At 53.1% G+C, this 25,140-nt stretch overlaps 1 protein-coding gene across 1 annotated transcript in view; it reads left to right on the top strand.

Annotated features, from left to right (window-relative positions):
- Nucleotides 1-18,147: 18,147 nt before the first annotated feature.
- Nucleotides 18,148-25,140, top strand: part of ACOT11 (acyl-CoA thioesterase 11) — a 75,888-nt gene continuing 68,895 nt past the window's right edge. Inside the window, exon 1 of the mRNA XM_027108427.1 lies at nt 18,148-18,441. Coding sequence (XP_026964228.1) covers nt 18,415-18,441 — 27 coding nt within the window. The 5' untranslated portion in view covers nt 18,148-18,414. The remainder of the gene's footprint in view (nt 18,442-25,140) is intronic.

Below are 25,140 nucleotides of genomic sequence, written 5' to 3'. Positions count from 1 at the left end.
TTGTTCAACATGCAAATATTTGTTGAGCCCTTACTATGTGCCAGGAATTGCGCTGGGCACCCAGGAAAAAACTGATGCACAAGTGCGCAGAAACCCAATGTGTTTTGAGAGCTCAGGGGTTTGGGGGCTCTGAGGTGGGGCACGGATTTGGGAGAGGGACTGGGCTGCAGCCAGCTCTCTTCTTGCTGGTTTCCTGTTTACTATTAACAGCTGCCCATCCAGCCTAGCACACAAACGCCCAGGCGAACCCTGGTATGTTTTCAGACCAGCAGCTCAATCACAAACATGAGCAGCCTACTTGAAATTCGCCTTCAGCTGCCTTGAAAATCTGCAAAGGGACCCCCTTTAATCCCTCCCTTTCTTACCCCATGCACTCCCCAACTTCTGCCTTCCTCTCCCTTCCTTGGAGGACATATGGCCCCTTGAAGTTTTTGCTTGCAGGGAGAAAAAAAAAAAAAAAAAAACACCACAAAAATACCCAGCTTCAGTGTGGAGGGTTTTTCCTTTTTTAAAAAAAATATTATGAAGCATCAAGAGACAGAGCAATCTGCTTGCAGATACTATACGTGCATAATTAATAAAAGCTCATTATTTATTTATAAAGAGACACGCGAGGAACTGGAGAATTAGGGCTATCCCCATTATATATGAAGAGAGGGAGACAGTCAGTGGGGGAGAGAGGCAAATACTTTTTAAGCGTTAGAGCCTTCCAGAGAAGTGAATCTCTCAGTAGGCAATGAATAAGAAGGCATCTTCTCCTCATCCGAGTGCTGCTCCGAGCTCAGGAGGCACCAGAAAGCAGAAACCTGGTTCAGTTTAAAAGAGGAACGGGACCAGCTCGGTGCTCGTAGTGCCCAGGATACCGGCTTTGGGTAGCTGGCAGGAGAGCAGGAGGCACCGCAGAGGGCCTGGCGGCGGGGAGAGAGGCTCGGGAGCCAGCCCGGGGCTTCTAAAGGAGGGGGACTTGGGCACAGACTCCCTCTGGTAGATGGGGGGAGAAGCGGGCACGGTCACCTCATGGGCACCACATAAATAACCCAGACGCCGGCCGAGAGGAGCCCCTGGTTCCTCTGGTCCAGTATAAAGCAGGTAACAGTAATTGGAGGGGGACTTTTCTAAATGCCAGCCTTGCCCTTGGACCTCTGCATGCCAGATGCCCGGCCAGGGCCGCCAATATCAATAACCCAACTTATGTAACAGCCCCTGCGGCCAGGCAGGCAGGGGTCAGAGCCTCCCAGGCTTCTTGAGTTGGGGTGGATCTTCGCTCTCCCCGTTCTCTCTCTCTCCTTTCTCCCTCTCTCATTTTTTCTTTTCTATGCTTTAAAATAGAAAACAGGCTTGTGCAGGAACCAACCCCACAGAAAGGGGTAGTTTGGAGGGATTTTTTCCCCCACCTCCCTCAGCGGCAAGCAACTCAAGCAGCGGAACGCTCAGTCTTCCCGGGGCGGTGGGCTCCGGGAGGGGGGCGGCGAGAAGGGCTGGGGAGGGGGTCGGCCTGGGCAGCAGCCCCCGCAGGGTTACCCGGGCGCGTGCAGGGAAACGTCTCAGCAATTCCAGCGCCCGAGCGGAGCGCGCGGGGGGGTGGGGTGGGAGGGGGGGGTGGGAGGGGGTGGGGGCGCGCGGCGCGGGGCACCTTGAAACCGCCGGCGGCCGCGCGCTGATTGGCCGAGCCGCCGCCTCGGCGTTCCAGCCAGGCGCCCCTCCCCCCGCGCCGTCCACCCCGGAAGGAATTTCCTCCTCTGGCGGCCGCTATTGTTGTCCGCCTTCGCTGTTTGGGTCGGATCGCGTAACCATAGTATCCAAACTGTGTCCGTGCGGGGCCCCAGCCTGGGACCCCGGTGCCCCCAGCCCCTCCAAGCCACCCCCCCACTTTTTTTTTTGCAGCCTACTTATCATGACTTCATCGGACTCCGGGGAGCAGGAGAGGGGGATGGGGCGGGGGGGGGGAGCTGGCCCGCTCCTGGCGGCCCTTACTTCGAGATGTTTTCAATTATAATTTTTTAAAAAGTCTGTTTCGTGGGTTCGGGGCTTTTAAATTCTTCCTACTCCCCCCCCACCTCCATTAAACCGTTGGACCAAACTTGAATGGGGTTTTCCCTGCGTTTCCCCTTTACCGTCTTCACTCCAGACCCTGACTTTGCTGCTCACAGCTGGGGCTGGGGGGTGGGGGTAGTTAGCAGCAGAAGTCACCCCCCCAAACCAAGCCCCTCAGACGCGGGCTGTGTCCCGGCCCCTGGCCCTGGGCTTGAGCTGGGGAAGGCGAAGCTAGTGGTGGGGTCGGGCACATCGGACCCTGCAGCCCCGACCCTCCGCCTCGGGCAGCTTCCTGGCGGGGTTGGGGGATCCTTGCAGAAGAATCTGGGGGAGGAGGTGGGTGCCCGCCAACCCCCTTATCAAAGGGATACGTGGTTGATGGGGGAAGCAGCTGACAGGTTCTTAGGAGAACAAGCCCCCTCTCCCCACAAATTTCTCCTTCGGATCTCTGAGCACAGAGACATCCTAGTCCGTGCTAGCAGCCTGAGACCAATACCTGCCCCCCCCCCATTCCTGCGAGAAAACAAAAATAAAAGCCCTGTCCTTGCGAAGTGTATTCTGCTGGGAGAGCCAGCAGCTAGTCCGCACCGGGGCTGCAAGCGGCGCGGGAGCCCCTGGGGCTGGGGCTGGCAGCGGGGGGCGGTGTGTGTGCTGGGGGGTGTCAAACATTCCCAGAACTCAAGTATTCTCCCGGCGCCCGTTGGGGCGGGGGCAGCAGCCGCGGCGGCCGAAGTTCGGGGCAACACTGCCCCCTAGGGGCCACCGCGGTAGGCTTGCAGCCGGGGTGGCGAGGGGCCTTGAGGACGGAGCCAGTAGTACCTGGGCAGGGGTGGCAGTGATTCCCCCGGTGACCCGTGACAGGCCTGAAGTGGGCTTCCAAGCGCCAGTCTGCGGTCGTGAGGTTTTATGTTGGCTCTAGAATTTAAAACTTTGGCAGACAGTGGGTGCGTCCTACCGGCTTCCAGTGATGGATTGGACCTTTAAGATCAATGAATCTAGCACCCTTTTGAACAGTTGGGGAAAGTGAGTCCAGGAGAGGGGAGCGACTTGCTAAGGGACATGGCTTTTTGCCCAATCTTCCTGGGGTTCTGTGGCTTTTTTGGATTCACAAAGTCTTCCTTCATCCCTCAGTGGCTCCTTGTAGAGAGGTTTATCAGAAGCAGTATAGGGCGTTTTACAGATGAGAAATCAGTCCTACAGCAGAGTGAGAACTCAAGCCCCGTGTCTTTCAGTCCAGCCCTCTATACCGTGGGGACTTCAGGGGGACTGAATCATAGGCTCAGCTAGCTGGCCAGCCCTCCACTTGAGGGGTTGGCTGTGGTGCTCTATACCCAGACTAGGGTGGAGGTGGCTGCTCCAGCCTGAGGGATTCCAACAGAAGAGTGTGGGTCTGCTGAAACTTGAGGTCTAGGCTCCTAAACTGTTGCCATCTCTGGGCCTCAGTTTCCCCATCTCTAAAATGGGGGGTGGGCAAGAGGATCAGGAAGGCATCTAGTGTCTCCGGTGTTTGGTGCTGCTGTACTGCTCCTCCTCTTTTGTCTGTCACACCCTCTCTTCTTGGCTATTCTTTGCTCCTCAGTTGGGGGTCTGCTGGGCTGGTTTCCTCAGCTCAGCCAGTCCTCCCTCCCAGCAGGGCCTCTGCAGCCGCCCCTCCCCTCCAGGCAGGCACAGAGCAGACTGCGGGAGGGAACGGTGGGCAAGGAGCCAGCAGAGCGTCCAGTCAACCCCTTGGGAAAATAGGGTGGGGGGGGCACTGTCAGAGGCTGCAGCTCGGTGCAGTGGGGGCAGGGTCCCTGGGGGTTATTTGTGTCCAAGGTGACTGGTGTCAGAGCTGGCTGCTAGCCTCCTTCCTCTCTCCCTAGAGATGAGGGGAGCTGCACCAGGAGTCATTTCCACTCCTTCCTCTCCCTTGTCGCCCACGAACAATCAGGCACCAAGTCTGGTCCTTTCTCCCAGTTGTTCTCTCTCCCCGTCCCTCAGCCACCACCTTAATCTACCGGCCTACTGGTCTACAGGGAGCTCTAAACTGGCCCCTCTGAGCCTTCCTCCACACTGTCCCCTGCACGAAGCCTTCTGAGCCACAAAGCACATCCTCCCCTGCTTTAGTCCATGCCCTGGGGATCAACCCCAGGCTGGTGAGACCCTCTGTGATCTGGCCCTTCCCACCTTGACAGTCTCATTTTGAGCATCTTTTGTGTCCTAGCAATACTGCATGTGACTTCCGGAGCCTGCCCTGCTCCTTGGACTTGCACAGGCTGTCACTGTCAGGTCCTGCCAGGCGTTGGGGATACTGAGGTGAACAAGACCACCCTTCCCTGCAGAGAGCACACAGAAGCACAGTGGTATAATGACTGTTGGGGTCTTAAGAGAACCCTCACCCAACCTGGAGGGAAACCAGGGAAAGCTCCCTGAAGGAGGTGATGCTTGTGCTAAGTCCCAAGGGAGAAGTAGGAATTGGTCAGATACACAGAGGCAAAGGGAGAAGACAGTGCAGGGAGAGGCATGAACAGGCAACAGCATGGGCAAACACAAGTCTTTTTATTTATTTATTTATTTATTTTGGCTGTGCCGGGTCTCAGTTGCGGCATGTGGACTCTCAGTTGCGCCATGCATGTGGGATGTAGTTCCCTGACCAGGGATTGAACCCAGGCCCCCTGCATTGGGAGCGTGGAGTGTTACCCACCAGACCACCAGGGAAGTCCCAGGCAAGCACAAGTCTTGAGAGAGCATGACCCTTAATGAAACTGAAGATGGTGTAGCTGAAATGTAAGGGGAGAGGGCAGTGGGGAGAGATGTGGCTGGAGAGGAAGCCAGATCCAGGTGGTCCTTGTGTGCTGGCCTAAGGAGCCGTGATTTCCACGTGCAGTCTCTGGGGAGCCCCAAGAGGCTTCTGAGCCCTGGGCTGGACTGCACTTTGCGAACACCCTCCCTCTTGAAACCAGGCCCTGGGAATGCAGAAATGACTACTTTTATTTACCTGCCTCATTCTAGAAAGGATCTAAAGAAAAATCAGATATGGTTCTTGCCTTCCAGGAGTTTGTAGACTGAGGTAGATAAAGAATAAACCGGGGCTTCCCTGGTGGCGCAGTGGTTGGGAGTCCGCCTGCCGATGCAGGGGACACGGGTTCGTGCCCCGGTCCGGGAAGATCCCACATGCCGCGGAGCAGCTGGGCCTGTGAGCCATGGCCGCTGAGCCTACGCGTCCGGAGCCTGTTGCTCCGCAACGGGAGAGGCCACAACAGTGAGAGGCCTGCGTACTGCAAAAAAAAAAAAAAAAAAAAAAGAATAAACCGGGTCAAGGCAGAATGAAGACGGCACAGTGAGGACTTCCTAAAATACACACTTAGTGGCCCTGCTCTTAACCTCTTTGTTGGCTCCTGGGTGTCCTGAGGGGCAAGCCCTCTCCTTTGCGTGGCATTCAAGGCCTTTGCTGGCCTCTCCAACTCATCTCAGCCCAACCCTCACACTCCCATTACTCCAGCCTATTGAGTTATTTGCAGTCCCCCCAGTACACTGTGTTCCGTCCAACCATCAGAGCAGTGCCCATACCATTGGCTCTGCCTGGAATCCTATCTTCGTTCAACTGTTAACTTTTTCTTTTTTTGGCCATGCGGCATGCAGGGTCCTAGTTCCCTGACCAGGGATCAAACCCGTGCCCCCTGCAGTGGAAGCGTGGAGTCTTAACCACTGGACCGCCAGGGAAGTCCAACTGTTAACTTTTTCAAGATGCCACTCAGGCATTACTCCATCTGGGAGGCCCTATTTGATCCCCAAAACTGAACTGGTTTCCTCCTTTCAAACCCCATTGTCCCTTGTGCTTTTTTTTTTTTTTTTTTTAATCACAGCACCCATCTCAGGATAGTTTAATAATCCATAGGAGGCTGGTAGCCTCCATTTCTGATTTCTGCTGGGTCTCTAGGTCATACATCCCCAGGGCAGAGTAGATGCTCATTTAAGTTTTTGTGGTTGAAGACTGGGTACAAGCTGCTTGTGAAGAATAGTAGTAACAGACATTTACTGACTGCCTGCTGTGTGCCAGGTACTGTGTTGGCCACTTGTCATATTACTGTTCCCTCTTACGACAACCCTATAAGGTTGACATTACCCCATTTTGTAGATGGGGAAACTGTGACTCAGGGAGGGAAACTATCAAACTGATGAAGGTATTTGTCAAAACTCATTGAATTTTTTGAAGTTAAAATATGTACATGTAAGTTACACATCAATTTTTAAAAATAAAAAAGAAAGCAGCCAGAGCATATATTTGTCACGTCTGAAAAGACTCTGAGAAATGTTTTGTTGTTGTTGTTGTTATTACCAAAGAGATAGAGGGAGGACACAGTTGGTGAGAGGCAGGGCCATGTGGTCTCTCTCTAAGCCCTGTTGGTCTGCCATCACTCTAGTCCACTAAGCCATCAGGAGGCCCCAGGAAGGCTTACCAGGAGAAGGTGGTTCCTACAGTTTGCAGGGTCCCCCTGGCAGAGAAGGGCTGAGCGAAGGCATTGAACGTGGGTGTGAAAGGCCATGGCACGTCAAGGTCAGAAGCTTGGTCCGATGTGGAACCAGCGTCAGAAGCATGTAGGGGAGTAATGGGGGATGAGGCTCCCACGTGAGCGGGGTCCGACTGTGGAGGGCTTTGAACACCCGGATAGAGCTGGACTCAGTGTACAGGCAGTAGGAGCCATTGGCTTCTAGAGAGTGCTGACCTGAGCTTTTCTTGGAGGAATGAATACATTCTTGGGGGAGGGGGGCGAGGGGTGTTGTTTGCCGGCTCATGTGAGGCTGGATTTGGAGGGGCCAGAGCTGGAGGGAGGGGGAGTCCCAGGGTATGGAGACACACAGAAGAAAGGCAGGGTCTGAAGGAAGCTGGGGTTTGAATGCCAGCGACCTAGTGCACACCCCCAGGCCACAGCACCAGGTGGAGGAGCAGGGCCGGGCTCACGGAGCTGAATTCAGAGTTCAGCAGAACGTGGACTGGGGTGAAGGCAGGCAGGGCAGGGAGGAGGTGAACACTATGGCCAAGGCCTGGGGTCCAAACCTGGCCCTTCTACTTGCTTCTACAGCGGTGTGACCTTGGACAATATAACCATCTCTCTAAGCCTCAGTTTTCCCATCTGAAAAAAATGGTGCTATTAATAGTGCCTATCTCATAGAATATTACGAAGATAAAATGAGATGATACGTACACAGCTCTGAATACTGGGCCCGGCTCACAGTAAATACAGAACATGTGTTGGGTTTTTCCCTTCTTATCACCCTCTATTCTCAGTCCCCTCTCCCAGACTCTTCTTTCCATGAGCACCCACTCCAGTGAATTCCATATATGACCCTAAACATATATGTATCTTTGTAAAATTTGTAGAGTTGTTTTGGGTGCCAGAGGTCTCATTCTATGTCTTTCCTCCCCCCCACCCCCCGCACATACTCAACACTACATGTTTGAAGAGCTCTTTGTTGCCTCCTGTTACTCTATAGCTTTCTGAGCATAAATCCACCCCATTTTACTCATTCATTACCCCCTGGTGATGGACACCTACATTGCCTTGAATTTCTCCCTCTTATAAATAATTCCTTGACAAACACCCTTGTATACATCATGGATGAGTCCCTTGTGGACCTGTGTCAGCATTTCCCTGGCATAGCCGGGGGGTGCACCAGGGGTGCAGTTGCTACCTTATGGGACACACGCCTACTTAACTTTACTAACTATCGTCAGGCTGCTTTCTAGGATGACCCAGCAGCAGCACGTGAGAGCATCTACCTCCTGCATGCCTGCCAGCACTTGGTATTACCCACCATTCTAATTTTTGCCTCTATGATGCATGTAAGGTGCCCACACTTTAATTCGTGTTTCTTGCGTTGTTAGCGAGGATAAGCAGCTCTTCACGCACTTGTCGGCCATTTGGGCTTCTCCTTCTGGAAATTACTTGTGTCCTTTGCACATGTTTCTGCTGGGTTTCCCGGTCTGTCTTCCTGTCAGGGGCTCCACAACCAGCATTGAGGACAGCCTACAGCACTTTCCTCAGAGCAGGTCTGTCCTCTGGGGATGGGGAGGTCAGGTTGGCATGAAGGGCCTGAGCTCTGGCAAACCGTTGCCCTTGGTCCTGGGTGGCATTGCCATCCAGTTGCTGTCATTTCATAAGTCTTCCTTGAGTGCTTACCCTGTTTGGGCTCCAAGGACCCAAGCAACTTGTGCTGCTCTTGCTTCTAAGGACTCATGGTACAGTGAGGGAAGCAGACTAGGCAGAAGAGACTTATTCCAAAGATTAAATGAGGTGCTGCATATAAAGTCCTTCCCTGTTAGAGCCCCTGTCCCACTTGATGGTCCTGGCTTGGGTAATGGAGGAAAAATTCATCACTGCGTCATGGAATCCACAGCTACCTTCTAGGGAAGGCAGCTCTGAAAATGGAAGGCCCTTTGGGCCTCCAAAAGGATGCCTGGGGCCAAGTTTAGGGCAAGGGGTCTTGGAGAACTGCTTAGCTTACCTGGGGAAAACTTGGGAGAGGGATGGAGTTGTGAGGAAGGGCTGAGGAAGAGAGAAGAGGGGAGAGGAGAAGGGAAGTCCCTGGTGGCCTAGTGGTTAGGATTCTGGCCTTTCACTGCTGTGACCCAGGTTCAGTCCCTGGTCCGGGAACTAAGATCCTGCAAGCTGCGCGGTGTGGCAGAAAAAAAAAAAAAAAGGGAGGAGAGGAGATAAGAGATAGGGTGAGGTCTGTAGAGTGAAGAGGCCCAAGCATAAACCTCAGTTATGCGCAGGGATGTCTAATGTTCAATTTCAAGTCACTGGAACTACTCCTCGGTTTCCTTAACCCTTAGCAAAGCCCACCATGTCCTCATTTGCTGTGGCTGAGTGTTTTGTGGAAATGGAGGCAGCAGGTGAGTTTCTGGCCAAGTTTCATGGCTTATGACAAAAGTCTGCACCCACAGGCCAGTGAGATAGTCCAAAAATTGAGCAAATACAGCCAAAGCAAGAATTTGGAATCGGGTGATCATGGAAATACAAGTCAGTCCCTGGGTAATGTGCAGAAATGTGAAATGTGGAGGAGTTAACTTCCAAGGGTGAATGGAGGGTGGGAGGCGATCTTATTTAATTCGAAGAGGGTTTTGTAGCAGATTGTATTTTCCAGAAATGATTCCAATAATATAATCCCCTCCCATATGTTCCTCTTTTAATATGACTTTGACCTCCTAATATCAAATCAAGAGATGGGGTCGTCCGTGTGTCCTTTCTTTGAACCTGCGTGGACTTTGATGACTGCCTTGACCTACAGAGTGTGGCAGAAGTGACACTATTGGGGACTTCCCTGGTGGTGTAGTGGATAAGAATCTGCCTGCCAATGCAGGGGACATGCATTCGATCCCTGGTCCGGGATCGAACTAAGTTGCCACGGAGCAACTAAGCCTGTGCGCTACAACTACTGAGCCTGCGCTTTAGAGCTTGCACGCTGCAACCACTGAGCCCACTACTGAAGCCCACGTGCGTAGAGCCCATGCTCCGCAACAAGAGAAGCCACTGCAAGAAGACCACGCACTGCAACAAAGAGTAGCCCTTGCTCGCCACAACTAGAGAAAGCCCGTGCGTGGCAATGAAAACCCAACGCAGCCAAAAATAAATAAATTTTAAATATTAAAAAAACAAAAAAGTGACACTATTTTTATGACTAAGTCTAGGTCATAAAAATGCCAAGCATGTCTGCTTTGTTCTCTTGGAGAATTCATTGTGGTGCGAGCCAGCTACCATGACTGCCCTAAAACTGCCATGTTGTGAGGAAGCCCAAACTCTTTACGTGGAGGGATCATGTGGAGAAGTCCAGAGAAGGGTGCTTGGCTATCCCCCAGCTGCTCAGCCCTCTGCTGTTCCGTCTTCAGCTGCTGTCTAACTACATCACATGGGGGACCCTGAGCCAGAACAGCCCAGCTGTACCCTTTCCAAATTCCTTGCCCACAGAAGTCACGAGAGGGAAGCCAACGATTGCTGTTATTTTAAGCCAGGAAGGTTTGCTTTATTGGTTACACAGCAATAGATAATCCAAATGGGTTTATACTTATTTTATTATCAGTCTTTCCTGGTAGACTGTAGTTTCTGTTTTCTGCTCTATCCCCAGCAGTTAGCCCGTAATGTACTATGCTCCACAGATATTTGTTGTATAAATGAAAGTTAACAGACCATATCAGCATGGTGTTGGGGGAACCAAAGGGGTGTGGGAGCCCAGGGGGGCTCCTAACCCAGACTGGGAGATCTGGGAAGGCTCCCTGGAGGAAGCGATACTGCTCTGAGTCCCTGGGCAGGGCTTGACACACAGGAATATTATTCCTCATCTCTGGTGCTGCTTGTTTGTTCTTGGCCCAAATGAGGCTTCCTGGCTTGATGTGCATCAACTAGGCCGATCCCTGAGTCCATTTGCGGGCTTCCTCTTCCCCCTCCCTGTTGCAGTTGCAGTTCTCTTTTCTCCCTCCCTTGTTGGGCCTGTGGGCTCACTCCTTCTGCCTCCTCTGACTCCGGGTCTGGCTGGAGAAAATTAAGTCAATGGGGAGGGAGGAGTTGACAAATAGATGGTCTAGTAATTGAATTTTTTTTTTTTTTCGGCTCTAGCCCTTTCTCCACCCCACAGAGAGCAGGAGGAATTAGCTCTCTAGACAGTGGTTTTTCCTTGCTGAGGAGCTCTGGTGTTGCCTTCTCTGCCTAGACCAGCAGGGAGGAGAGGGGAGTGGCAAGCAGGAGCCTTCTTGGGGTCCTCTAGGCTAAGCCTTGCACGGAGAAGGAAACTGAGGTCCAGGGAGGGGAGGGATTCTCTGAAGGCCCTAAGTGGGTTAACATCTGAGCTAGGACTAGAAGGGAAGGCAACGGGGGCCAGCCCTTGAACTGCCCCAGGATCGTGGCGGGGAGCAGAGACTGCAAAGGCCTTGGTGTGTAGCAGGGACACAGGGGCAGCAGGCTACAGGAAACCTGGGGCTCCTGGTCCCTGGCAGTCCCTATACCATTGGTTGGGGTTTCCTTGTCTGGGAGGGCGTGGAGTTAGTAGGGTGGCCAGGCTGCTGGGCACCCAGGAGGTGATGCCTGTTGCCCTGCAGGTCCAGCCACCCTGCAGGACCTGGCTACCTTGCAGGGCTCTCTTCATTGTAGAGTACCCTCTATGGGCAGAGGTCGGTGCCAGGGGGTCGGTAGTGACCTTGGGCAGAGGGTTGGCAGGACTGGAAATAACCCGGCCACGTGCTCTAAATCTCACCATTCTGAAAAATGAAATGGCCTCTTGGATCTCACGCAGCTGCAGTGAGTTATGGAGGGCACTGCTCATAGAAGCCCTCCGTCAATAGGGCCCGTTACTGCCTCATTGTCCAGATGATGACACTGAGGCTCCAGGAGGCCCTCCCTGGCTCTGGGTTGCAGGCTACCAAGTGGCAGCCCTGGAACTCAAACCCAGGACTGCCGAGCTCCCAAGCCCTCTGCTCACCCAGGATTCTCAGCTCCTCATCCTCCAACCCTGCGGGGGTGGGCGGCGGGCGGTGGGGTGGGGTGGAGGGGGATGGAGGGAGGGCGGGGGGCCCGCCTTGCCCGGAGGCGGCTGCCGGGCTCCGAAGCGCTTGATTTATTAAGCTAATGTTCTAGCGCGTTTACCCCATCCCGTAATGAGCTGTTTCCACCAGGGGGTGTCTGCAGAGCGACTGCAGGATTCCAGCCGCTCCAGGAGGGAGGCAGGGGTGGCTGGCGGTGGGCTGTGCGTGTGTGGGCGTCTGGCCGCCCGGGGAGGGGTGAGATTGGAAAGTCCGGGTTGAAAAAATCACCCCGGGGTGCGGGGCGTGCTGAGGGGAGGCGGGAGGCTGGTGCAATCTGGGAGCAATCCAACATTTCTCCCTGGGCCAGCCTGGTGCACCTCCCAGCGACCCAGGGGCCTGGGAGGGAACCCTGGCCCCAGCATTCTGGCCTGGTTCCTCCCTGCCTGCCCCTCTTCCTCAAACTTCTGAGGCTTCTGAGCTTAGCTTGCCTACTGTCTGCTTGTCATCCCTACAGAGCTGGCATTTCTGTGGCTTGATGTGACAGTTATGTACTCTGCAGCCAGACAGATCTAGGTTCAAATCTAAGCCCCCCTGTGACCTTGGGGGGGAATCCCTGACCTCTCTGAGCCTCAATTTCCCACTTTAATATGGGGATAAGAAGCTGTGTTTTGTGGGGTTGTCACTGAGGATCAGTGCTAATGCACGAAGAGCTGTGTACAGGGTGATAAACCCTGCCTTGGCCACCCGGCCTGCTGACAGCGGGGCAGACCTACTGGGCCACATAACCCGGACCCGGTATGTCCCGTGTACAACAGATGCCATGATCCTGAGATGGGCCCCTCACACGCAGCAAATGCCTGCTGACAAGCCCATGCTGCAGGCAGCTCAGAGGCTTTGCTTTCCTCAAGCAGGGCAAGCAATGCTTGGTATTTGGCTTTAAAAAGCCTCATTCCTGGACTTACCTGGTGACGCAGTGGTTAAGAATCTGCCTGCCAATGCAGGCGACATGGGTTCGAGCCCCGGTCCGGGAAGATCCCACATGCCAGAGAGCAACAAAGCCCGTGTGCCACAACTACTGAAGCCTGTTCACCTACAGCCCGTGCTCGACAAGAAAAGCCACCACAATGAGAAGCCCGTGCACTGCAACGAAGAGCAGTCCACACTCGCTACAACTAGAGAGAGCCTGTGCGCAGCAACGAAGACCCAACACAGCCAAAAATAAATAAAATAAATAAATTTATTTTAAAAAAAAACCCCAAAATACCTGATTTGTTTCTCCTTCACCGAAGTCGCAATCCCTCAGAGCCTGGACTCTGTGCCAGATTGGGTGACCCGCTCAGTGGTAAAACTTCCACTTGGCACTCATTCTTTTTTATTTTTCTTTAACGTGTTTATTGCTATTTTTTTTCTTTAGCATGTGCCTGGTATCCAGAAGGCACTCATCAAGGGGTAGCTGTCACTGCTCTTCAGATTGGAGAAGATGCCGTCCCACTGACTGTCCCCTAGGAGGGAAAATAGGACGACTAGCTTGGGTCTTTTTAGGTGGATATCTTCTGGCATGGTGTGCAAGGCCCGCTCTTCTTCCCCAGGAACTGTCACCCCAATTTTCCACAGCAGGGCAGTTGAGAGACTTGCCCAGGCATCTGGCACACAAGTGGCCAAGCAAAGACTGACACCCAGTCTGCTGGACTCCCAAACCAGTGCCCCTGCCTCTCCTCACTAGAGGTCACTGAGGGAGCAGACCTGCTGAAAACAGGACAAAGGTGAGTTCTCTCAGCTTCTTTCTTTTTTTTTTTTTTTTGGTGTACACGGGCCTCTCACTGTTGTGACCTCTCCCATTGCGGAGCACAGGCTCCGGACACGCAGGCTCAGCGGCCATGGCTCACGGGCCCAGCCGCCCCGCGGCATGTGGGATCTTCCCGGACCAGGGTACGAATCCGTGTCCCCCGCATCGGCAGGCGGACTGTCAACCACTGCGCCACCAGGGAAGCCCTCAGCTTCTTTCTTGCAGCAGGTTAACCAGACTTGGGCTCTGGGTGAATATGGGATTTTGTGGAGCCTTTTTAGGAAGGGCTGAGTTTGGAGGAAGAGAGTCTTGGAGGGCCCTGCCCCACTACTGGGTACCTTGCCCCTGTTGCCTTGGTTTCTGTCCCTCGCTCAATTCAGAACCTCCCCTATTTCCTGAAACAGAACTGAACTGCCCAAAACTGTTCATAAGCAAGTGGGATGGACTGAAGTTTAAGGCAGAGATGGACGAGGCTGTTTCTGTTCCTGCTTTATAGCAAAGAGCCTAACAGAATCCATACTAGATGTTCTGCTCCCCATGCCCCTGCCCGGCCGCCTGCCCGGGGGCTCTGCCCCGTCTTGCCCTCTCACAGATGGCCTGCTCACCTTCACCAGCCTTGGTACTGCTGTTCCCTCCTTGCCGGCTTCCCTCTGCATGGCCGGTGCCTGGAGTGGTTAGTCCTTTTTCAGTCCTGGCCTGATCCAGGGAAGCCCTCCAGCCACCCAGCTCTAGCCCCGCCCCGCCCCCCCCCCCCAGCCTTCCTGGCTTCTGTTGTCTTTGTAGTTTTCATCTGCAGGGCCTTTGTTGATTGCCTGTCCCCTTCTAGAATGGAAGCTCTGTGAGAGCAGGGACTTGGGCTGCTCTGTGCCCAGGACACCCCCAGGAACGCAGTGGTGAATAATCCACTTTAAGCTCTTTTTTCTCAAACTCACCTGTGCCCCAGATCCTGGCTTAAATTTGCACACCTGAGTTTACCTCAGGACTCCAGGCACTTCATAGCCACACCTTCTCCCACTTTTGCTAACATTTGGTGTTTGCCCTAAACAGACACTACCATGTGCTTTCCACATAGTAACTTAATTCTCACAAAACCCCCTTGAGGTAGGCATTGTTATCATCAGCAAGCCCGTTTTACAGATGAGGAAACTGAAGCTAGAGAGAGCTGGTCCAGTCCTACACCGTGAGTGAGTGGCAGGGCTGGGGTTGAAATGGAGACGGTTGGTTCTCCGGAACCCCTACTGCAGACTGCATCTAGAAGCAGCAAGATGCCCTCACCTGCCGCTCAGGGGGCAGCATCCCCACCACCCCTATCCCTACTGCTCCCTAGATGGCTTTTCAGAGTATTTCTTCCAAATACATACGATGTTTGTTCCACACTGTACATGTCTGGATGAGCACACTTTCCTCCATCTTTTACACATTTAACAGAAACCAGCGTGAGAAAAAAGGACAGTGCTTAAGGAGATGGGAGCCTCTGCTGGAACCCAATGGAACGGGGTCTGGGGGAGGGATGGGCGCGGTCTACAAAGCCTCCTGGAATCTTTTTGTGTCTCTGAACCCCTCATCTGCCCCTTCCTCATGCTCCTCCCTTTCATTTGTCCTCTCTGGGCTCCAAGTGGACGATAACCTCCCCATGGCTCTGAAGCACTTATATACCTTTCAGTTCCCAGGGGAAGAGAGAGAATCTAATTGGCTGAGTTTGGACCAGGTAGGTCCAGTGGGGCCCTGTCACCTGTGACTGGGGGAGAGGGTGTGAGGGACACACATGGTGGTCATGGCCTTGGCCTGTGTGTGGAGGTGTAGTCTTCAGAGGAGAGGGGTGGCAGTGAGCTGTTCAGGCAGCACTAAAAGTACCTGCTATGGCCGTGAAGATCCTTGAAGGCTAAACTAAGGGACTTATCCTCCAGGGGTTGTTTAAGCCAAGGAGTAGCAGACCCTGATTCACAGCTGAAGGCTTGCTTTGGTTGCTGGAGGTGGAGGTGGGCTACGGGGAGACCAGGGAGGGGCCCATTACTCCTGCGTTAGGTGGTGAGGGCCTGGGCGTGGGCACAGCGCCCCCGAAGAGGAAGCCGTGGCACATGCTGCCTCCTTCTCTGGGCCATTTTTATTTCCTCCCTCCTGGGCCAGCTCTAAGACCCATGCATTGATTCTGAGCCCTTATTCCACGCCAGGCCCTGTGCTAGGTGCTGAGGCCCTGCCCTGAGGTGCTCACTGCTGTGGGAGAGACAGGACATGGACACATACCTCACTTACACTGGGGAGTCGATGTGTGGGAAAGGAGGGTCAGGCGAAGTGCTTCTGAAGATCCCAGGAGGCCAAAATTACTTGGGGTTGGGGCCTGGGGCGGGGGGGAGGATCTGGACCATATCCTGCAGAGTTAGCATGAGGCAGGCCCGGAAGAACAGGAGAAATTGAATGCATGGAGCCATGGGTGAAGGACTTTCTGGGTGGAAGGGACAGCATGGGCAAAGGCCTGGGGTTGGCAAAGTACGCGGCGTGGCTGACACTTCTATGAGTGGGGTGTGTGGAGCTGAGTAATGGGAGGAAGGCAGGAACCTTCCTTCGTGGAACATTTTAAATGCCAAGCTAAGGGGTTTAGACTTTATGCTGCGGCAGTGAGGAGCCCTTGACCACGAGCAGATAGTGATGAGGTCAGTGTTTCCCTTCAGGACTCTGATAAATTAAACCGGTGAGGAAGGCACTCAGGCCTTCGGAGTGCCAGGGTCTGGGGGACACGCTGGTGCCTTGAAATCCTCCTCTGAAATGCCCATCCCCACGTCCCAGAGCCTTTGGGAACACAGCAGGGTGGTCGATGAGGCCAGGAGAGGTCTGTGCAGGCACAGGGTGGCCGTGGTAGCCGCCGCATGGCCAAGGGCCTGCAGAAGCTGCTGATGGCTGGAAGGTAATTAACAATTGTAATCACTCCTGTCATGACATCATTAAACTCCGATTGCACCGGCCGCGCAGCTGATGGATGGACTCAGGAGTCACAGCTCGTGGGAAGGGCAGGATCATTTGTCAGTCGGCAGAAGATCAGCAGTGGGGCCCAGGTCTGTGCATGTGAGGTGCTGGTGGGGCCCCGAGGTTCTGGCTGCCATCCTGGGCCAGGTCAGGGCAGGTGAGGCTGGGCCCGGACCCCGAGCAGGTCCAGATTCTAGCATTTGACATTAGGTGTGAGCTGGGGGATCTTGAGCCATCAGGCAGTGGAGGTGCCCCAAAGCCCTGTGATGGGGGCTGAGTCGGGGCACAGGCTGTGGGGCTCTGGGCGTCCCATTCCTTTTGCTTCAAAGCTTTTCTCTCTCTAAATGGAAGTGTTATTTTTGTTGATTATACATGAGTACTGAGGAAGAAATCCAAACAATACGGAGGAAGTCTGTCTTCCACGATCCTGTTCCGCAGACATCCTCATTCTTAAAAGATTGGCTTACGTTCTGGTTCGAGGCCCCTGCCAAGAGTCTACCTGCTCCGTGGGCTATCCTGGTGACCTCCCAAGAAATCCCCTTTTGGGGCTTAAAAATAGTTTGATGCTGTTCCTTCCAGGTGTGGTCAAACTCAAGGAATAGAAAATTCCTACCCCCTCCCCACCAACCTGCGGCCCCCCCCAGCCTATCCCCCTCACCCCACTGCCAGGGCTGGTTCCTAGGGTGGTCTGCCACTTTCATTCAGTAAGCTCAGGAACAAGCTGTAATGTCCCAGCTTCTGCTGGTTCGTTGTGTTGCCCAGAGCAGAAGCTGCATGGAAGGCTCTCGTTTAGCCAGGCCCTGCGTATTTGCAGATGCTGTCTCGAGGCCTGGGGCGAGGGTGGAGGGGAGAGGAGGAAGGGCTCAATTGCTTGAAAAAGCAACAGGAATTGGGGTTGTGCATGGGCAGCTGGGCACAGGGGTGGAGAAAAACAAGGCCCAGGTGTGTGGGCGTGGGCTGCAGGAGCGTCTCCTGTCTGCACTTCCCCTTGCAGCTGAGGTTGAAGGAGTGTTGGAACGAACACTCTTGGCCTCCCTCTCCACTCCTCTTCCTTGTTCCACATTGCATGGGAGGAGGGGTGCTCCATCTGAATGATAGGATTGCGGGGAGCCTGACATGTGTGGACCTGGTTAGCCTGGGGCAGAATCACCGCTTTAAAATGCAGTGTCTTTGGAGACAGGGGGAGTGGGCTGTTTGACGCTGCATATCAAATTATCCCATAACTAAGTGGCATAAAGCAACCCTGTATTCTGCTCACAGGTTCTCTGCATCACATTCTGGGAAGTTCTTGTTCAGGATCTCCTCGGGTGGAATGCAGGCAGCCTCTGGGGCAGATTCTCTCCTTTTTTCCGGTGGTTGTTAGGGGGATGGGAGGGGGATCATCTTGCCAACAAGTAGGGGAAGGTGGAAGGCCCCCCCAACCCCGTTCCCCAATCTTGCCTCCCCAGCAGTAAACTGAGTCTTGCTTCTGGCCCTCCTGGGGCTTCTCGTCCCCACAGGGCAGCAGGTGAGGACAGGGCTCCCCTCCCTGCCCCCAGGAGGCCAGTGGGCTTGTAAGAGGAGCACGGCCTGAGGGAGGAACGCCGAGGGGAGCGGCTGACGTGGGCTTTGGAGCCGTTTCCTGCTCTGGCCCGTGCGCCTCTGCTGCCTGAGTACACGTTACTAGACACCACAGTCTCGTGGTCCGGGGACTCAGGGTGCTGGTTGTGGAGGGAGGGGTGCATCGGGGCGGGACCAGAACTCAGGGAGCAGGCAGTGTAGACCGCCTGGGGGTGGACAGGCCTCCAGTGAAGCATCCTGTGGTGGCCAGCCTCCAAGGTGGCCTGCTGACCCGTACCTCCTGTGCGGCTCTTTCCACACTGAATCCGGGCTGGCCCCACGTGGCCAACAGAATAAGATGAAAGTGACCATGTGGCTCCCGAGACTGGATCTCAGCAGGCATTGCACCTTCTGCCTCGGGTTCTTGGCTCTTCTGCTCTGGGGAAGCCAGCTGCCGGGCCGTGAGAACACTCGAGCAGCCTGTGGAGAAGCCCACGTGGGGCAGAGCTGAGGCCGTGGGCCAACAGCCAGCACTCCTGGCTAGCCACGGGAGCAGCTCAACTCCAAAGTGGATCCTTGGGCCTGGTCAAGCCATCAGATGACTGCAGCCACGTGGGAGACCCAGGTGAGCATGGCCCAGCATCCCAAAATCTTAACCCAGAGAGTTTGGGAGCATCATAAAGTATTGTGTTGGGTCACTAAGTGTGGTGTGATTGGCTACACAGCATATGATAACGGATAACTTCTATCTCCAAATACTCCCTAGGAAGATAGGAAGATGATCCTTGAGAGGGAGAGGGTGGGGAGGCCGATTAAACGAGACAGAAAGATAGAGCTCTCCCATCCCCTCAGGAAGATGGGGGAGAAACCAGCCTGGACCCTTCAGCATGGCGCTCTCTGGGGTAATGTAAGGATTTTGTACAGGTTTCCACAGTGAGTGGCATGAGAGTTATTGTAGCATACTTAGGCCAGAGTTATGTTATCAGAAATAATATGTAGACACAGCGAGGGTTTTCGACAAGAAGCCAACCTACTAAAAACATATTTGACAATCATTGATTTAGCCAAACCCCCTCAGGTGTCCTGTACCCTAATTTTATACAAGAATGGGGGTACCTTAAGTTGTATTTTCCTGTAAGCAGATCCTGAGACCAGGGTTCGAAGGCAAGCCTGTTTGAGAGGTGACCCCAGGAAGCAGGGAGGGGAGCAGGCGAGTGAGACAGGGTGGGGAAGGCAGCCAGGAAAGGGCATGTTATGGCCAGAACAGGCCCCACTGTGTCGTGCCCTCCTGGACTGTCCCCTACCACACCCGGGTGGAGAGAAGCCTGGGGGGAGTTGCGCTGAGGCTTTCCGCCTGTCCTGGAGTGAGTGCAAAGGGGCATGGGGGGGGGCCCCATGGATGGAGCAGGTGCCTCTCACAGAGTCCCCAGCCTGGGAGGCCTTTCCCAGGCAGTCGGGAGGCCCTGGTGGCCCAGACTCCTGATTGGCAGACAGCAGAACAGAGGAAGGTGATTCATTGTAGATTGGATGCCTGGAGAGTGCTGCCGGGTGCTTGTCTGTGGGGGAAGGGCTCAAGGAGGAAGTGAGAGGAATTGGTTCAAATCCTGGCTCACTGGATAATGTTTATTAGGCTTATCTCCTTTCTCAGCCTCAGTTTCCTTAGCTCCAAAACGAGGCTGATACTTCCTACTCTTCTGACCTTGAACGCTTAGAACGGCGGTCCCCAACCTTTTTGGCACCGGGGACTGGTTTCGTGGAAGACCATTTTTCCACTGAGGGGGGGTGGGGGATGGTTTCAGGATGATTCAAGCGCATTACATTTATTGTGTGCTTTATTTCTACTATTATTACATTATAATATATAATGAAATAATTATACAACTTACCATAATTTTGACTTGAGGTGGAGCTCAGGCAGTAATGCGAGCGATGGGGAGCAGCTGTAAATACAGATGAAGCTTTACTTGCTCGCCCACCGCTTACCTCCTGCTGTGTGGCCCCGTTTCCTAACAGGCCATGGACTGGTACCGGTCTGTGGCCCAGGGGCTGGGGACCCTTGGCTTAGAAGAACATTGTAGTGGGTATTGGTAGCTTGCCTCCTAGTCCTCTGTCCATTCCCCCTTCTTCTGACAACATTTGGGGCTCTACCTGTCCCTACTCTGTTCAAGAGGTTTGGCTGGAGCTCCACCCCTGGATCCAGTCAATCTGAGCATGGCATCCCCCTGGCTGTGGAGACTGGTTCAGAGATAGGCATGTGCCTGAGCCCATCTAAGCACAGCCAATCCCAGTGCTTCTGTAGGAGCTCTTGGAAAAGCTTCTCTTTCATGGAGGACTAGAATCTAAGAGGAAGAGAAGCTTATCACCAAGTGCAGCTTTAGAACAAAGCCAACACAAATGGGAGAGACTAAGAACAAGAGACAAAGAGAGGCAGGTCCTAACGCTGTTGCTTGAACCCCTGAATCAAGCTGTGCCTGAAGCTGCGTTGCCCCTTGCCTTCTCTGTATCCGAGACAATATATTCCCTCTGCTGAAATCTGTTTGTGTTGGATTTTCTGTCACTTGCAACAGAAAGACTCTTTTTTAACCATTAAAAAAAATTATTTTATTTTATTTATTTATTTTTGGCTGCGTTGGGTCTTCGTTGCTGCACGTGGGTTTTCTCTAGTTGCGGCGAGCGGGGGATACTCTTTGTTGCAGTGTGCAGGCTTCTCATTGCAGTGGCTTCTCTTGTTGCAAAGCACGGGCTCTAGGAGCTTGGGCTTCAGTAGTTGTGGCGCACAGGCTCAGTGGTTGTGGTGCACAGGCTTAGTTGCTCCGCGGCATGCGGGATCTTCCCAGACCAGGGCTCGAACCCATGTCCCCTGCCTTGGCAGGCAGATTCTTAACCACTGTGCCACCGGGGAAGCCCTAACAGAAAGACTTTTAACTGATAGAAATTGCAGAAGCTGCAAGTTTTTGTTTGTTTGTTGGCTTAAAAGAGTGTTTGAAACCATACAGTCCTAGCCCAGAGGAATTCTCTGAAGTGTTTATCGAATAGGTGGATAAATGAATCACCTAACTGTGGTCTTGTATTATTACTTTGGTCAATGGACATGAGAATTGGTAAACGGAGACGCTGGAAGAGGGGTGTTGGAGAATTTTCTTGTTTTTCCCTAAAATTGGAGAAACTTTCATTCTTGTTTTGTGGGGTAGGCCAAACCCTGCCATTATTATGAGGATGACGAAGGGTGTGAAGGGCCAGGGCAGGACCTCAGGGAGAAGGCCTGAGAGAGGAGGCGAGAGTCCTTTGCAGGGAGTCAAGGGGTTCATCTTACGCTTTGGGGCCCAGCCCCTGGAATTCAGGAAGAAAGAGGGAGTGTGGAACATGGGGAAAGTTTGGGCTCTCGATCCAGACAGCCAGGTTGAATGCTTGCTCTTCTGGTGCGAGCCTATGTCCCTCTGTCTGCCTCACCGAGCTGTGAGCTCAGATCTTTACCTTGTGTCCCGAATGCCAGGCTTGGCACAGAGGTGGCCTCAGAGCAGACTCGTGGGACGAAGCCGAGGATGACAGGAGATCCTTTTCCCAGTGAGAATGACATTTGTCCTAGAGTCCCAAGTGTGTGCCTCCCTCTCCTCCCATCAATGCTCTTTCTCATCAGTGTTCAATTTTTCTTCTCATCTTTGTGGCACAAACGTTCTCCTCACTCCTTAAGCAGTTGGTCCCCCTAAAAGAGGTTGTTTTCCCAAGAAACAATTGGTTGTTTCTACCAATTGCAAACAGATGAAAACCCCCCTTGCCTGGGACTTCCCTGGTGGTCCAGTAAGACTCGGCGCTCCCAATGCAGGGGGCCAGGGTTCAGTCCCTGGTCAGGGAACTAGATCCAGCATGCATGCCACAACTAAGAAGTCCGCATGCCACAGGTGAAAGATCCCTCGTGCCACAACTAAAGATCCCACATGCCGCAACTAAGACGCGGAGCAGCCAAAATAAATAAATAAATAAAATTAAAAAAATAAATAAATTTAAAAAATATATGTTAAAAAGAAAGAAAACCCCCCTTTGCCTTCCCCTGACCCCTGCTGCCTGTGGTCATGGAGGTGTAGGGATTAGCCTCACCTTTGCTACTTACCAGCTGTGTGGCCTTGGGCAAGTGTCTTAGCTTCTCTGAGCCTCAGTTTCCTCATATGTGAAGTAAAGATAACTCATTCTTTGTGGGGTTATGTGAAGATTAAATGAAATAACTTATGTGGAAGGGCTGAGCACAGTGCTTTCCATTAAAGTTGGGTGCAGTAAGAGAGAATTCCCACCCTCCAGCCTCCAATGAAGGCAGGACTTGAAGAAAATGTCTGTGCATTGATTCCACATGACCCCGAGTGTCCGTGTGTCCACGTGTGTGCATGTGTACTGTGCTTATGGGTATGTACATGCTGTGTTTGTGAGCACGTAAGTGTGTGTGTAAACAGAAATGTGCATATACGAACGTGTGCTTCTCTGTGCGCATGAGTGTGTGTGGGTGTGCACGTGTGTTTTCCCAGCACTGTTAGTGGAAAGCCGTAAGTATGCTTTATGGCAGCGGCAGCAGCAGCTCCGTCCCCCCAGCCATGAAGCTGCCTCCCTCCTCTCATCTGGGGGTGGGGAGCTGCTGCAGCCTTGGCGCCCTCCCTCCCCCACCCCTGCATGCTGAGTGAGCACCGTCGCCCCCCTCTCTCACCATATGCCTGTCTTTTACAGTTCTTTGGTGCGTGGTGCCCATCGAGTGGGTAATTAGCTAAATGAATTAATTGACATCCATACACGGGATTAGCAAATGGTTATAAGCAGCTATTCTCCTTGGGATGGCTAAAATTTCTAGGGGTCAGACGCTGGGGTGGGGGAGGGGAAGGGTTTGTGATGTTTTAAGGAGGAATAAAAGCAGCCAGTGTGAGTGCCAAGGACCAGGACGGGCCTGGGGTGCTCTCCAGGCTCAGTGGCCTGGCTGTGGTGGGGGAGAGGGGCCAGGAAGGAGGGGAGAGGGGTCCATGAACTTGGTCAGGGGAAACTGACTCCTAAGGCACTGGGAGTCAGGAGGCCTGGGTTCCCACCCCATCCATGTGACTTTCTCTGTGACCTTGGGTAAGTCTCTTCTCTCTGGGCCACAGTCTCCACTTCCAAGAGAAATGGATGGGACCAGCTGTCTCTTAGGACTCTCCCAGTTCTGACATTCTTCTCTACTTTAAGCCAAACTTTCTAACAGCAAACAGGGCTGTGCAAAGATGGAGCCACGTGCCCCCTTCTTCATTCCAGAGCACGGCGTCACCATGCTCTCTCTCACCTGTAGGTTTGGGTACATGCTGTGCCCTCTGCTCCAAATGCCCTTGTCCACCTTCTCTGCCTTTAAGGTTGTCCAGAGCAGCGCGGTCCAATAGAACTTTCTGAAATGATGGAAATACCCCATACAGTAGCCACGAGCCACATGTAGAGATTGAGCACTTGAAATGTGACTAGTGCAACTGAGGAATTGGATTTTAAATTTATTCACTTTTAATTTATTTACATTTAAATAGCCACAAGTGGTTCGTGGCTATTGTATTGGACAGCACAGCTCTAGGTCTTTTAAGATCTAGTTGATTCATTTATTTGTTTACTAAGTCATTCATTCATCCAACAAATATTTATTGAGTGCCTGCTGTAGCTAGGCACGGAGGAGACTACCAAGAATAGGCAGTCACGACCCCTGCCCTCATGACGCATTTGTAATGGGAAGGAATAGGAGGGAGAGAAGAGAGAAAAACAAATGGACAAAATAATTGGAAATTATAATAAGAGCTATGAAAGAAATCAACTAGGGGTTGAGACAGAGACTAGAAAGCCCAGGGAAGACCTTCTTTAGTTGGGGTGGTCAGAAAACGTGTTTTGGAGGAGGTGTCATTTAAGCTGGGACCCAAGGGATGAGAATGAGCCCTCCAGGGAGAGAGTGGAGGAGGGATGCTGTAGGCACTGAGGTCAGGAGGCAGGAAGAGCTGGTGAGTCTGCAAAAAATCAGTGGGGTTGGGGTGTGAAGAGTGTCAGGGTGAGGCCAGGAAGTGGGGGCAGGTGCCTGACGGAGAGGCCACAGGAGGGCTGTGGATTTTGTGGTAACAGTGGCGGAGGTCCCTGAGGGGGCCTAGGCAGAGACGTGGCACCATGAATGAGCATCTTCAGAAGCTGACATTGCTGCTCCAAAGGGGCCAGTGGAGGGGGCCCTAAGGGAAGCCAGGGGATGGTCATCTAGAGGAGGGCACCTGGCCAGGGTGGTACAAGGACAGCTCATAGTCACTTCCACCAGGAAGCTTTCCCTGGCTCCCCCAGGCTAGACCAGGCGCCTCTCTGTGATTATGTCACCCCCAGGCCTCACTCCGCCATGGCACTTTCACCACTTGTCATCACCTGTTATGGCCGGACCTCCCCACCATGGGATCACATCTGATTCTGCATCCCCACCTCAACAGAGGCCCTGGTGCAGAGTGGGTGCTCAGACAGGACAGCCCCTCCCCAGCTCAGCTGGGGTGTCCTCCATCTCCTGGGAAGAGGCCACCTGGGAAGGTGACAGTGGTGGTGGGAGAGATGCCTGAGCCCCTGCCTTCTCTACTACCCCTGCTGCCTCATGTGCTGCATTTTGCGGTTTACAGAACCTCTTTCCCATCCATGGCCTCAGCTGTCTCTCCAAACAGCCCTGAGAAGTAGGTGGAGCAGTAATGCTCATCTACCCATTTTATAGATGGACAGACAGGAGCCCAGGGGCATCAAGTACCTTAGCCTGGAGCAGAAGTCCTCAACCTCTTTGGAAGTTACAGATTACGGTTCAGTGTATAGCTTTCGGGTCAGACAGCCTGGGTTTGAATGCTGGCCATTAATTTCTTAGCTGTGTGACTTCAGGCAAAGTACTTAACTGCTCTGAGAATTAGTGTCCTTATCCGTAAAATGGGAGAATAACTGCATCTATTTCCCAGGGTGGTTGTGGGACTTGTAAAGTGCTCAGGGGAGTGCCTGGCACGTAAGAAGCATTTAGAACTGAACTCTTCGCAATGGTTGTTTGGGAATCTGATGGAAGTTATGTACATCCACAAAATGCATGTACAGTTTCAGAAGTTTCACAGAGCTCCTGGAGCTCAGCCATGCATGCCTTGGTGACCATGGACCCCAGGTTAAGAAAATGTAATAAGAAAGACCCTAGTAGCAAGAGAGATATCTAAGGAATAAAGTGTCTAAGGAAAAAAAGATATGTAAGACTAACATGGAAAAGATTTTTAACACTTAACCAAGGGACATATAAGACTACTTAAATGCAAAGACTTAACATTGATAAGGGTATCAGTTGTCCCCAAAT

Source organism: Aethalodelphis obliquidens, unplaced genomic scaffold (assembly GCF_003676395.1).
Source record: "Aethalodelphis obliquidens isolate GAN/ISIS:26980383/991018 unplaced genomic scaffold, ASM367639v1 scaffold9, whole genome shotgun sequence".
NCBI lineage: Eukaryota > Metazoa > Chordata > Mammalia > Artiodactyla > Delphinidae > Aethalodelphis > Aethalodelphis obliquidens.
Note: the sequence above shows the minus strand (reverse complement) of the source record. Positions and strands in the feature narration are given on the sequence as shown.